The sequence below is a fragment of the Pelophylax lessonae genome, assembly GCF_965119305.1.
Source record: "Pelophylax lessonae genome assembly, chromosome: 1".
Classification (NCBI taxonomy): domain Eukaryota; kingdom Metazoa; phylum Chordata; class Amphibia; order Anura; family Ranidae; genus Pelophylax; species Pelophylax lessonae.
The window spans coordinates 318,662,448-318,674,663 of record NC_138768.1 but is presented as its reverse complement, the minus strand read 5'-3'; the positions used below and the strand labels follow the sequence as shown (position 1 = coordinate 318,674,663).

At 42.0% G+C, this 12,216-nt stretch overlaps 1 protein-coding gene across 1 annotated transcript in view; it reads left to right on the top strand.

Moving 5' to 3' along the window:
- Positions 1-12,216, top strand: part of LOC309544931 (uncharacterized protein) — an 83,213-nt gene that overhangs the window by 59,889 nt on the left and 11,108 nt on the right. Inside the window, exons 7-8 of the mRNA XM_082243936.1 lie at positions 1,187-1,276; positions 4,363-4,391. Of these exons, the coding sequence (XP_082100062.1) occupies positions 1,187-1,276; positions 4,363-4,391 (119 nt within the window). The remainder of the gene's footprint in view (positions 1-1,186; positions 1,277-4,362; positions 4,392-12,216) is intronic.

The window sequence follows — 12,216 nt, the reverse complement described above, 5'->3', positions numbered from 1 at the left end:
CTGAAAAAAACAAAACCACATTTTTTACTTTCGGCTATAAAACATCAAATTTTTTAATCAATTTAGGCAAATATGTTTTCTGCTACATATAAATCCCAATAAGTGTATATTGATTGGTTTGCGCAAAAGGTATAGCGTCTACAAACTAGGGGATAGATTTATGTCATTTTTATTTATTTATTTTTTATCAGTGATGGTGGCAATCAGCCATTTTTAGCAGGACTGCGACATTGGGGTGGACAGATCAGACACCTAACTGACATTTTTGACACTTTTGAGGGGACCAGTGACATTACTACGGTAATCAGTACTAAAAAAATGCACTGTTACTGTACTTAATGATACTGGCAGGGAAGGGGTTAAGACCAGGGGCGATCAAAGGGTTAAATGTGTGCCTAGGAAATCCTTTCTAACTATGTGGGGGGATTTAGTCACTGGATGTGTAAATAGGAGGAACACAGGATCACTGTGTTCATTACTGACAATACAGCGGTCTGCCATGTTTACATTGGAAGACCGCCATTTTGTCTCCATGGGGAATGATCACAGTTGCCCGGTAGACATCGCGTCCGCCGGACCCGCTTATTGGCTCCCCTCTAACCAATCGCTGCGCCCCCACTATCTGCTACAAAAAGTGACGTACAGGTATGTAGTTTCATGCAACAAAGCCGACCTGCTGCAGTAAAACTACGGTGACTGGTCGCAAGTGGTTAATCAAGAGCACTAGGTGTCATTTCTGTCTGCTGCTTCATTCCTCTGCTATCAGCAGGAATCACTTCTGACAAGTTTTCCTGTCACCAAAAGAAAAAAAGCGACAGGGGAGGGATCACCAGCTAAATGAAAGCCTCAGCTCTGTGCCTGGGTTCTGTGTGAAGGGGTGTGTCCCTTTCCTCCAATCAGCTCTCACAGCTTTCCTCATTGAGCTCTGCAGAGTGTAACTTCAGCTCTCCGCCTCCTCTTTTTTTCTGACAGCTCAGCCAAGCTTTAAAAATTCTGGACTTTGAGCTGATGCAGAGAAGAGAAGACTGCAGAGGCCAGTCACTTCACTGGGTCTATATAAAAGTTTACAACTACTTTAAGCTGAAATGTGATTATTTCTCACTATTAGAATAACAATTATAACTACACTTGGCACTAATCATTTTCCTTGAATAACTAGCATACTAAGCATTGCTTCTTTTTTCAGATGCTTCACCTAGGTTGAGTGTAATATTCGTCCTTTTTACAAGTTTTATCCTGATAACCAGCCTTATCTTGGTTTACCTTTTCAGCAAAAGTAAGTTTGTGACATTTTTCCTGGGTGTATTAGTACTTCATAGTTCAGCTGTCATTTTTTGCAAAATTCAGCCACATCCTTTACTGCATCAAATATTGTATGGGGAAGCCCCACTGAGGCTGAACAAGATGACTGGAGGTGTGGATTATGGTTAACTAGTACACATGTAGACACTGTACTTGTGGTGTTTAGATAACTTCTCCACTAAGGATTTTATAATAGATGATATACAGTAACAAGATCAAAACTATAGCAACCAGGAATAATCTTTCATTCTGACATCTTTAAATGCTACTACACTTTTGTACAAAAAAATAAAAAAACATCCCCCCAGCTCCCTAGATTCATCTAGCCTAGATGTATCCTAGTTATTTAACCCATCCAAGTAAATAATTACTTCTTTGTGGTGGGAACGGCCTACTACTGTGTTTACATCCTCTGGCACTAGCCGTACCTTTGCAAAAACCCCCCTAGACATGAATTGGGCCATACTCATGAATTAATCGGGGCATACTCTACTGTAGGAATAGGGCTTTGTTTATGAGTATGAGGCATTACTGCACTTCTGCAATCTATTTATTCGATAGCAGTTTTTGTGCATGACTTTGCAAGTTTGGAAAGCCTCTGTGAGGCTAAGATGCACAGCTTGCAATCAAAAAGATTCATGCATGGGCAATATTATAGTACCCAGATTAAGCAGCCAGCAGACAAATTTGTGATAGCGAATTCAAAACATAATAAATCAAAGAGTGCAGCACTAGAATGAAAATGATGTGCAAATAAAACAATAAATATACTGGTGCATACAGGTGAATCTCATAAAATTAGAATATCATCAAAAAGTGTTACACGGAGAGTGATATATTTCAATCATTTATTTTGTTTAATTTTGATGATTATGGCTTACAGCTAGTGAAAACCTAAAAATCAGTATCTAAGAAAATTTGAATATTACATAAGACCAATAAAAAAAGGATTTTTAGTACAGAAATGTTGGCTTACTGAAAAGTATGTCCATGTACAGTATAGTATGCACTCAATACTTAGTCAGGGCTCCTTTTGCATGAATTATTGCATGAATGCGGTGTGGCATGGAGGTGATCAGCCTGTGGAACTGCTGAGGTGTTATGGAAGCCCAAGTAGCTTTGATAGCGGTCTTCAGCTCATCTGCATTGTTGGGTCTGGTGTCACTCATCTTCTAGACAATACCCCACAGATTCTCTATGGGGTTTCGAATATGTGAGTTTGCTGGCCAATCACTCAGGCACAGTGATACCATGATCATTAAACCAGGTATTGGTACGTTTGGCAGTGTGGGCAGGTGCCAAGTCCTGCTAGAAAATAAATCAGCATCTCCATAAAGCTGGTCAACACAGGGAAGCACAAAGTGCTCTAGAATCTCCTGTCAGAGGGCTGTGCTGACCTTGGACTTGATAAAACACAGTAGACCAACACTAGCAGATGACACGGCTCCCCAAATCATCACTGACTGGAAAATGCTGCATTTCATTTAGAAATCAAGGTTCCAGAGTCTGGAGAAAGAGGGGAGAGGCACAGAATCCAAGTTGCATGAGGTCCAGTGTGAAGTTTCCACAGTCAGTGATGATTTAAGGAACCATGTTATCTGCTGGTATTGGTCCATTTAATGTTGGGTTATTTTTGGATTCTAGCACTGCACACTTTAATTTATTAAGATGCACTGCTGCTCTTGTGTCTAGACCATAATGCATATCAGATAACATCAGGAAAAGATTTAAGTTAGCCAGTAGAGTTGTGTTTACATATGTTCATTTTAAGAGTGCACATCGATTTTCTAGTGGTTAGTGGGGTCAAATCTATATAAATTTTCAACTGCAGTGACTAGAAAATTTGTAGGAGCAAAATTATTATTTTTTTTCTCGTACAAACAAATTTTTAACAGTGTATGGGCTTTTAATTCAGTAAAGTCTATTTGTTTTATAATTTAATATTAAAAGTACTTTAAAATAACATAAATCAAATCATCAAATATTCTGAGAATTTATGTACAAATGTTCATACAAATCTTCCTAAGAACAATCGTTTGAAAATCTACTAGTGTATGGCCAGTTGTATGAAAGACAGGGCTCATGCAAAGGGTGCTACAGAGGACCAAGCTATTTTTTCTAAACATGTGTCCCCATCCCCTAGGTTAATAAAAAAAATAAATAAAAAAAATTGCAAATGAGAACCTCTGTAAGCTTATGAAATCCTCACTTGGTATGGGGTGTACTTTTCATACTACAAATTGCTGTGCTTTGTATTACCTTATTTCATACACTTACTGTATTTTACAGAGCCTTCTTTCTAGCTGCTAGGAATGACTGGAAAAGGAATTGGGCATGCTGTCATCAATAGTGTGGATTTAGTCAAAAAGATGTGCCAACATACTGAAATGTTTTGTGACCGCTAATAAATGAACAGTTCTTTCACAGTATTTTCAGCAATAATCCATATATTCACATGTTCAATATTCAGATCCTGCATTAAAAAAATGTCTAATGAGTATCTTGTACTCGGAAAAAAATCCAAAAAGTCCACCTCGTCCTTTCATAAATTGTTTTTCTTTCATAGATGCTAAAATACAGCTTCCATGAATGGAGAGGGGGAGGATCAGAGGACAGAAGATTTCAACTAAATCTGCAGCCATGAGCCCAGGGGGCACATTGCATTGACTGTAAATGGTGTCCCTTCTGCTTATTTTATAAAACTCTTTTTGACTAAACTTAGACTTTAATAAAATAGGCCATCAGAGCTCCTCAGGTCCTCTGTAGCAGTAGCCTTTATATAATGACTTTCTGAAGATCACTCTAAAACTCACTGTTTTTACTGTGGCCAATCCTGGACAGCTTAGACTTTCCCATCCTGTGCTAACTTGGTCCCATCTTCATCTCAGTGGTGGGCTATGCCATTAAGTATTCTAACATTAACTGTACATTCACTGGACTGTATGAAATTGCAAATTTCTGAACTTAGAGTAAGGCAAATTCTTATAGACATCTTAACACGTATATACAGTAGATCATTGTGGTGAATAAATATACAACATGTACTGTTTTTCTCCTTAGGTAAAACAAAGAAAACAGTCGTGTCACATGTAAGTAACATATCTCTGATTTGACCAGTATAGTAAAAAAAATGGCTATTGTGCCCATGTATCTTGAAAAGATGTTGTTGCTGTGAAGATGCTCCTTAGCTAGTTTCTTATCTTATTGTGCCAGAGACCTTTGGCACTATAATACCACCATATGCTTACAAAAAAAAAAAAATATCTACAAAGAGTGCATAATGTGTATGTAATATAGCAATTTAACCCAGTACTATTGAATCCAAAATGTCTCAAACCAGGAATTTTATTAAGAAATTGATAATTACTCAAGATCAAAGACATACACTGATAAGCCATACCATTATGACCTCTCACCATAACCCATCAAGGCATGGACTCCACTAGACCTCTGATGGTACGCTGTGGTATCTGGCACCAAGCCATCAGTAGCAGCCCCTTAATGTCCTTTAAGTTGCGAGGGCCTCCATGGCTCTGATTTGTTTTTTTCTGCACATGCCACAGAAGCTAGATTGGACTGAGATCTGGAGAATTTGAACTCATTGCTGTGTTCCTCCATTCTTGAATGCTTGGACTGCTTTTGGTAGGTCTTGACCATTACAGCTGCCACAGTAACTTCAGTTTTAAAGTTGCTCAGAGCCAGTTGCCTAGCCATTACAATTTGGCCTTTGTCAAGATCGCTCAAATCCTTATGCTTGCCCATTTTTTCTGCCTTCAATACATCAACTTTAGGGACAATGTATTTACTTGCTGCCTAATAATTCCCACCCACTTTTAGATGCCATTGTAACAAAAAAATCAATGGTATTCATTTCACCTGTCAGTGGCCATAATGTTATAACTGGCTGGTTTATTTAAGTTAAGGCAACTATTTTCCAGTATACTGTATACTAGATTCTTGCACAGATTTTTTTTCAGAGCAAGAAGGCAGTATCTTCAGTAGAGAGGATCAGTGGAGTTTAATAGAAAGATGGTTACTTTTAGAATTAGGAGAGAGTTAGTGTGAGGATAAGTGTTAAGGTTACAGAGAAGGTCAGTGTAAGGGTTACAACTAAGGTTACCGTGAGGATTAGTGCTAGGCTTACAGAGAGCTTTAATGTTAAAGCTGGTGTGAGGGTTTCTGTTAGGGATACCAGGAAGGTTAGTGTTAAGGCCGTAGGTAGGGTTAGTGTAAGAGTTAGTGTTAAGATTACAGGGATGGTTAGTGGTACAGGGGGAGTTAATGTAAGGGTTAGTAATTAGGGTCACATGTAGGGTTGTGTGAGAGTTACTATTAGGAACACAGGAACGGTTAGTGCATGAGTTAGTGTAAGGATTACATGGAGTGTTAGCATGGAAATAAATTCTAGGATTATAGGGTGGATAGCAAAGGGTTAGTGTGACAGTTATGGTTATATGGTCATTATGTGAGAATTACTGTTGGGGATACAGGGAAGATTGGTGTAAGACCAGTGGTGGGATTCAGCCGGTTCGCACCGGTTACATAGAACCGGTTGCTAACTTTCTACAAGTTCGCAGAACCGGCTGAATCCCTCTGCGTCTGCACGTCTAAGGACCCGCAGGACAATTGAATGTCCCGCGCTCGGGCAGACGTGAGGATGTGAGGATAAGTGTTAAGGTTAAGGTTACAGAGAAGGTCAGTGTAAGGGTTACAACTAAGGTTACCGTGAGGATTAGTGCTAGGCTTACAGAGAGCTTTAATGTTAAAGCTGGTGTGAGGGTTTCTGTTAGGGATACCAGGAAGGTTAGTGTTAAGGCCGTAGGTAGGGTTAGTGTAAGAGTTAGTGTTAAGATTACAGGGATGGTTAGTGGTACAGGGGGAGTTAATGTAAGGGTTAGTAATTAGGGTCACATGTAGGGTTGTGTGAGAGTTACTATTAGGAACACAGGAACGGTTAGTGCATGAGTTAGTGTAAGGATTACATGGAGTGTTAGCATGGAAATAAATTCTAGGATTATAGGGTGGATAGCAAAGGGTTAGTATGACAGTTATGGTTATATGGTCATTATGTGAGAATTACTGTTGGGGATACAGGGAAGATTGGTGTAAGACCAGTGGTGGGATTCAGCCGGTTCGGACCGGTTACATAGAACCGGTTGCTAACTTTCTACAAGTTCGCAGAACCGGCTGAATCCCTCTGCGTCTGCACGTCTAAGGACCCGCAGGACAATTGAATGTCCCGCGCTCGGGCAGACGTGGCGACCGGGGGGCGGAGCAGTGCGCCCCGACCCGCCCATTCTGTGACAATAGCGAATGAGTATTCGCTATTGTCACACGGATCCTCCTCCTGGCCAATCAGGGAGCGGGTCCTCCCGCTTCCTGTTTCTCCGAAAGGCAAACACCGTGCCATTGGACGATAAGGCGCCGCGGGAGGACTGAGGACTCAGAGACGCGGGGAGCCGACTACGAGACCGTCCGTGAGGTAAGTGCATGGGTCTCACGGGGGGGATCGCTGGCACTCTGCAATTGGGGGCAATGCTGTGGCTGGCACTCTGCAATTGGGGGCAATGCTGTGGCTGGCACTCTGCAATTGGGGGCAATGATGTGGCTGGCACTCTGCAATTGGGGGCAATGCTGTGGCTGGCGCTCTGCAATTGGGAGCAATGCTGTGGCTGGCACGCTGCAATTGGGGGCAATGCTGTGGCTGGCATTCTGCAATTGGGGGCAATGCTGTGGCTGGCACTCTGCAATTGGGAGCAATGCTGTGGCTGGCACTCTGCAATGATTGGGAGCAATGCTGTGGTCACTGTGCATTGAAAGGGGGCACGCTGGTCTCTCTGCATTGAAAGGGGGGCACGCTGGTCACTGTGCATTGAAAGGGGGGCACGCAGCGCTGGTCACTGTGCATTGAAAGGGGGCATACTGGTCACTGTGCATTAAAAGGGGGCACGCTGGTCTCTCTGCATTGAAAGGGGGCACGCTGGTCTCTCTGCATTGAAAGGGGGGCACGCTGGTCTCTCTGCATTGAAAGGGGGGCACGCTGGTCACTGTGCATTGAAAGGGGGCACGCTGGTCACTGTGCATTGAAAGGGGGCACGCTGATCATTCTGCTGGGAAAGTCGGAACTGGTTACTAAAATTTTTGAATCCCATCACTGTGTAAGACTTACAAAAATCATTAAAGTGTCCATAAACCCAGACTACGAAAAACACATTAACTTCTATGTACTATAACACAGTGTTCAGTTACTAAAGCATGTGTTTTATGTAGTGAAATATATCTGGTTGACCCTGAATGACTAAACCAAGGATTCAAATTCTTATCAAAGAATTTTATAGAGTTATACAGAGTATGGGAAATCTTTTCAACCAGGATTACTGTATTTATTCTTGCTTTCAAATGTATAATAGGAACCGTTGGAGATTTCCAGTGCGATGCTATTAGCCATAGTATAGAGACACTGAGAGTATGGATCAGTCTCATTTGAGGAATAGATAATTGTGGAATAGTACTAAATAAAAGACAGTTGGTCAGTGTAAGATTAATTTAATTTCAGTTTTATTCTAAGCTCTTCATTTTCTCCTTTTTTCTTATCTGTGCAGCCTGCATGACTATAGAGTGGCACATGTGGGCTTATACAAAGCGGTAAATGACACTCCCCTCCCTCCCTCCCTCCCTCATCCCCCTTGTCTTCTTATTGCTAAACATTATGGGGGCAGGATATAGTATGCTGACTGATTATATTCACTAAGAAACCCACAAAATTCCTAGTTATAAATCAGTAATAAATACACTGCTCAAAAAAATTAAAGGAACACTTTATAAACACATCAGACCTCAACAGGGAAAAATATCAATGTGGATATTTATACTATGGACTGGGTAAACTGTTAGGAACAAAAGAATGCCACATTGTTTGATGGAAATGAAAATTATCAACCTACAGAGAGCTGAATTCAAAGACACCCCAAAAATCAAAGTAAAAAAATGATGCAGCAAATTAGTCTATTTTGCTGAAATTGAATTGCAGTAACTCAAAATGGTACTCAGAAAAAACGAGTTGCAGAGCCACTTCTAATGCCAGGAAAAAGCAGCTGTAAAAACGTGCTTTTTGTAGCTTTTCCTATTGGCGTTATTGCACGTTTGGCCACGTTGGCTTTTAGCAGCATTTTTTCTGCCTCTATTTAAAATCAATAGTTGCCTAGGTGCCGTCTTTGATACGGCTTTCAGCCCATTAATTTGAATGGAAGTCACATCACAAGTCGTATCAGGATGATTCGACTTGTGGTGCGACTTGCACTCTGAGAATCTTGAGGGGAAACTCCACGCCAAAATGGGAAAAAAACAGTGTGGGGGTTCCCCCCAGGTTCCAAACCAGGCCCTTGGGGTCTGGTATGGATTTTGAGGGGAGCCCCATGCCAAAACATGGCGTGGGGTTCCCCCCAAATAACATACCAGACCCTTATCCGAGCATGCAGCCCAGCAGGCCAGGAAAGGGGAGGGGACAAGTGAGTGCTTTGGGGCAAGGGGAGCTCTGCACCTTGCCCCCATGTTGATGAGGACAAGGGCTTCTTCCCGACAACCCTGGGCGGTGGCTATGGGGGTCTGCAGGCAGGGGGCTTATTGGAATCTGGAAGCCCCCTTTCAACAAAGGGGCCCCCAGATCCCTGACCCCCTCCCTATGTGCATGGGTATGGGGTACATTGTACCCCTACCCATTCACCCCATAAAAGGCAATGTATGTAATATAATGACAGGAGACGTTTTGAGAAGTTTATTAAAAATCTTCATCCGGTCTTCTCCCCTCTGGTCTTCTCTGCTCTGGTCTTCTCTCCTCCGGTCTTCTCCCCTCTGCTCTTCTTCCACAACTATGATGACATAAGAGGGCGGGGTCTCTATATAACAAGCTGCATAGACCGGAGACAGCATAATCACCAGAGAAATCGTCGGAGGAGGACCAGAGGAAGAAGAAGACCAGAGGGGAGAAGAGTGGAGGAAGAAGAGCGGAGGGGAGAGGAGCAGAGGGTAGCAGACCAGAGGGGAGAAGCGGAGAAGACCTCATCAACACGGGGGCAAAGTGCTGTGGGGTGGGGGTGCAGAGCTCCCCCTGCACCAAAGCACCCACCCCCCCCCCCCACGTGGAGAGCATGTGGCTCCCCTTTCCTGGCCTGCCGGGCTGCATGCTTGAATAAGGGATAAGGGTCTGGTATGGATTTTGGGGGGGACCCCATGCCATTTTTTTGGCGTGGGGCTCCCCTCAAAATCCATACCAGACCTGAAGGGCCTGGTTTGGAACCTGGGGGGGGGGGGGGGACTCCCACGCCGTTTTTTTCCCATTTTGGCGTGGAGTTCCCCCTCAAGATCCTTAGAGCGCAAGTCGCACCACAAGTCGGATCATCCTGATCCGACCTGTGATGCGACTTCCATTCCAATCAATAGGCTCCCATAGGGAACCATTGATTTTCACATTTAAAAAAAATTATAACTTGGCTTAACGATGTATAAGCAACGTTAAGCAATGTTAATCAGCCTTTAGCAGCGCTGAAACGTTTTTACAGCTCTGACGCTGGTCCTCAGAATGCGCAGGCCCTGGGTTTTTTTGCAGCTTAAAAATGCCTATGCCACTTGGAGCTCCTAAGAGCCTGTGTGTGCATGAGGTCATAGAATAACATGGAGGGGCATTTTTAAGCTGCAAAAAAAAAGTCTGACGCTCCTAACAGCAGCTTCAAAAATGCCCTGTGTGCATGGGGCCTTCAGCTTTCTGCAAGTCCATTCCGATCATTAGGGGCTCTGGTGAAGAAGCAGGCCTGGGGCTTAGACTTCGTGCCCTGGGGAATCCTGAGCTGGCGATCTACAAGAGCTCACAACCACAGACTCCTGACAACAATGCAGATCTACATCCAATTTCACCCTACACCATACAATTTCAGAAAAAAAAAGATAGATGAATATGTGGGAAATTGTTAGCAGATGAATTCACCCTGCACAATGTAAATAATATTTATAATAAAATACTAGTAACAGTCTATCAGCAAGATATTTGAAGAAATAAAATTATGTAGTGATACTTTTACCCATATCTCACCACATCTTCCAAAGAAAATGTTCAAGGTATAATGGGATGAGATCGTGGTTCGTCTCAGGCAGCACAAGGTCAGCGATATCTGCAGTGGTCAGTGTACAGGGTTCCCTTCTCAGTGTGATCAAGAAAGTTAGTCTCATCTAATTGTATACGATTTGAGACTATTGTCTGTATGGTCTGCACCTCTTCCAATATTTAGTGTTTTCTGATTGACTAGATAAAACTGTGGGCGGTAATTGGTCATTTCATATCTGTCCACTAGGTGTCAGCTCAGTCATAGAAATTAGATTCAGACTGTCCTGTAAATCTGGGATATGGAACTTTTAATTTGCCTTAAAGAGTTAATATGAGCAATATTAAAGGTGATACAGTGGCTACCTTCCTTTATAACGTATCTGGTGCATTGTGTTAATATCAGGCAATTTGCTGGTTATAGGAAATTGGGATTTTTGTAGTTATCCATCATGATGCAAATATGATTTATTCATGACTAACACTCTTTCCTCCATTCTCCCGGTAATATTTATGCAAAAGTTCTATTTCAATCCCTTTATAGGAATATGTCATGTCCTTTGTATTATGGTGTCTCAAAAACATTCCCCTCTGGGTGATCTATGTGCACTGCAGGGATTTTAATGCCCCATACACACGTGCAGATTATCTGCAGACTTTTGTCTGCAGACTTACCAAAACCATATAATATGAGGTCAAACCTAAACACTTTCAATTTGTATGCAATCCGGCAGGCCCTTGCACTACATAGAAAAGGTAAGTCTGCAGACAAAAAACTGCAGATAATCTGCACGTGTGTATGGGGCATAACAAACTTTGTTGCAGATTCTTACCTTTTGTTATTCTAAAGAAATCCCTGTTTGTTCCTCTGTGCCCCTGTGCTCATTAGGTATAATGGGAGTGGTTTCATAATTATCAACCAACTGCTGCAGAATCAGGGCACTAATGAGGAAAGTTGCTGGGCCTGCATCCCTTTAGATGTTATTTCCTATTGGGAGTATATTACCAAATATTACATTTTTGTTGTAAGGAATGCCAAAAGTCTGACTGTATATTAATGTAGACTTCTGGGAAAATCAGTGCGCTAATCACAAGCAGAAAATTATGGTTCCAGGGGGATTTCTGAACACCTTCAGGTAGCCATATTATATTTCACATTACAGAAAATTACAGAGCTGCAGATTGAAAAGGAAAGGTCATTTTTATTAACATTTAATTACAATATAACTTGTGTCGCAATTGTATACGCTATATTATTTTTTCTTTATTTGCTATTTTTTCCCCCATTAAAGTGGAGTTACCCTTTAATTAAATACCCCTATTTGCTGATATGGAGGTGCAAGTCGCTCACCATTGTCTTATTTTGCTGCATGGTTACAAAAGTTTGAGACTTTATTGGCGTTATTTAGACTATTTAGACTCGGTCACTATAGTTGTTTGTGAAGAACCAGTTTCTCAAGGTTTCTTCCCGGGCTGTTGTTTATTCATTATTAGTTTTATATGGACTAGGCTATTTTGGTTAGTTAATTATCTGTCCAGCCCAGACTTCTGTCCCCTGTCTTAAATGTTTCATGGAGAGGTTTAATTCAGTTAGGCCTCTTTTACACGGAGCGGACCGTATTTCGATCTGCTCCGGCACTTTTTTTTTTTTTTTTACAGACACGGATGACACTTGTGTCATCCAGTCCGTATGTCCGCATATCATCCCATCCGTTTGCGGATGATATACGGACATAATGTATGTCTATGAGATTGCGGATGCCAGCGGATGACACTACTGACATCTGATTTTGTGTCCTTTCCGTTTTTAAAACGGAAGA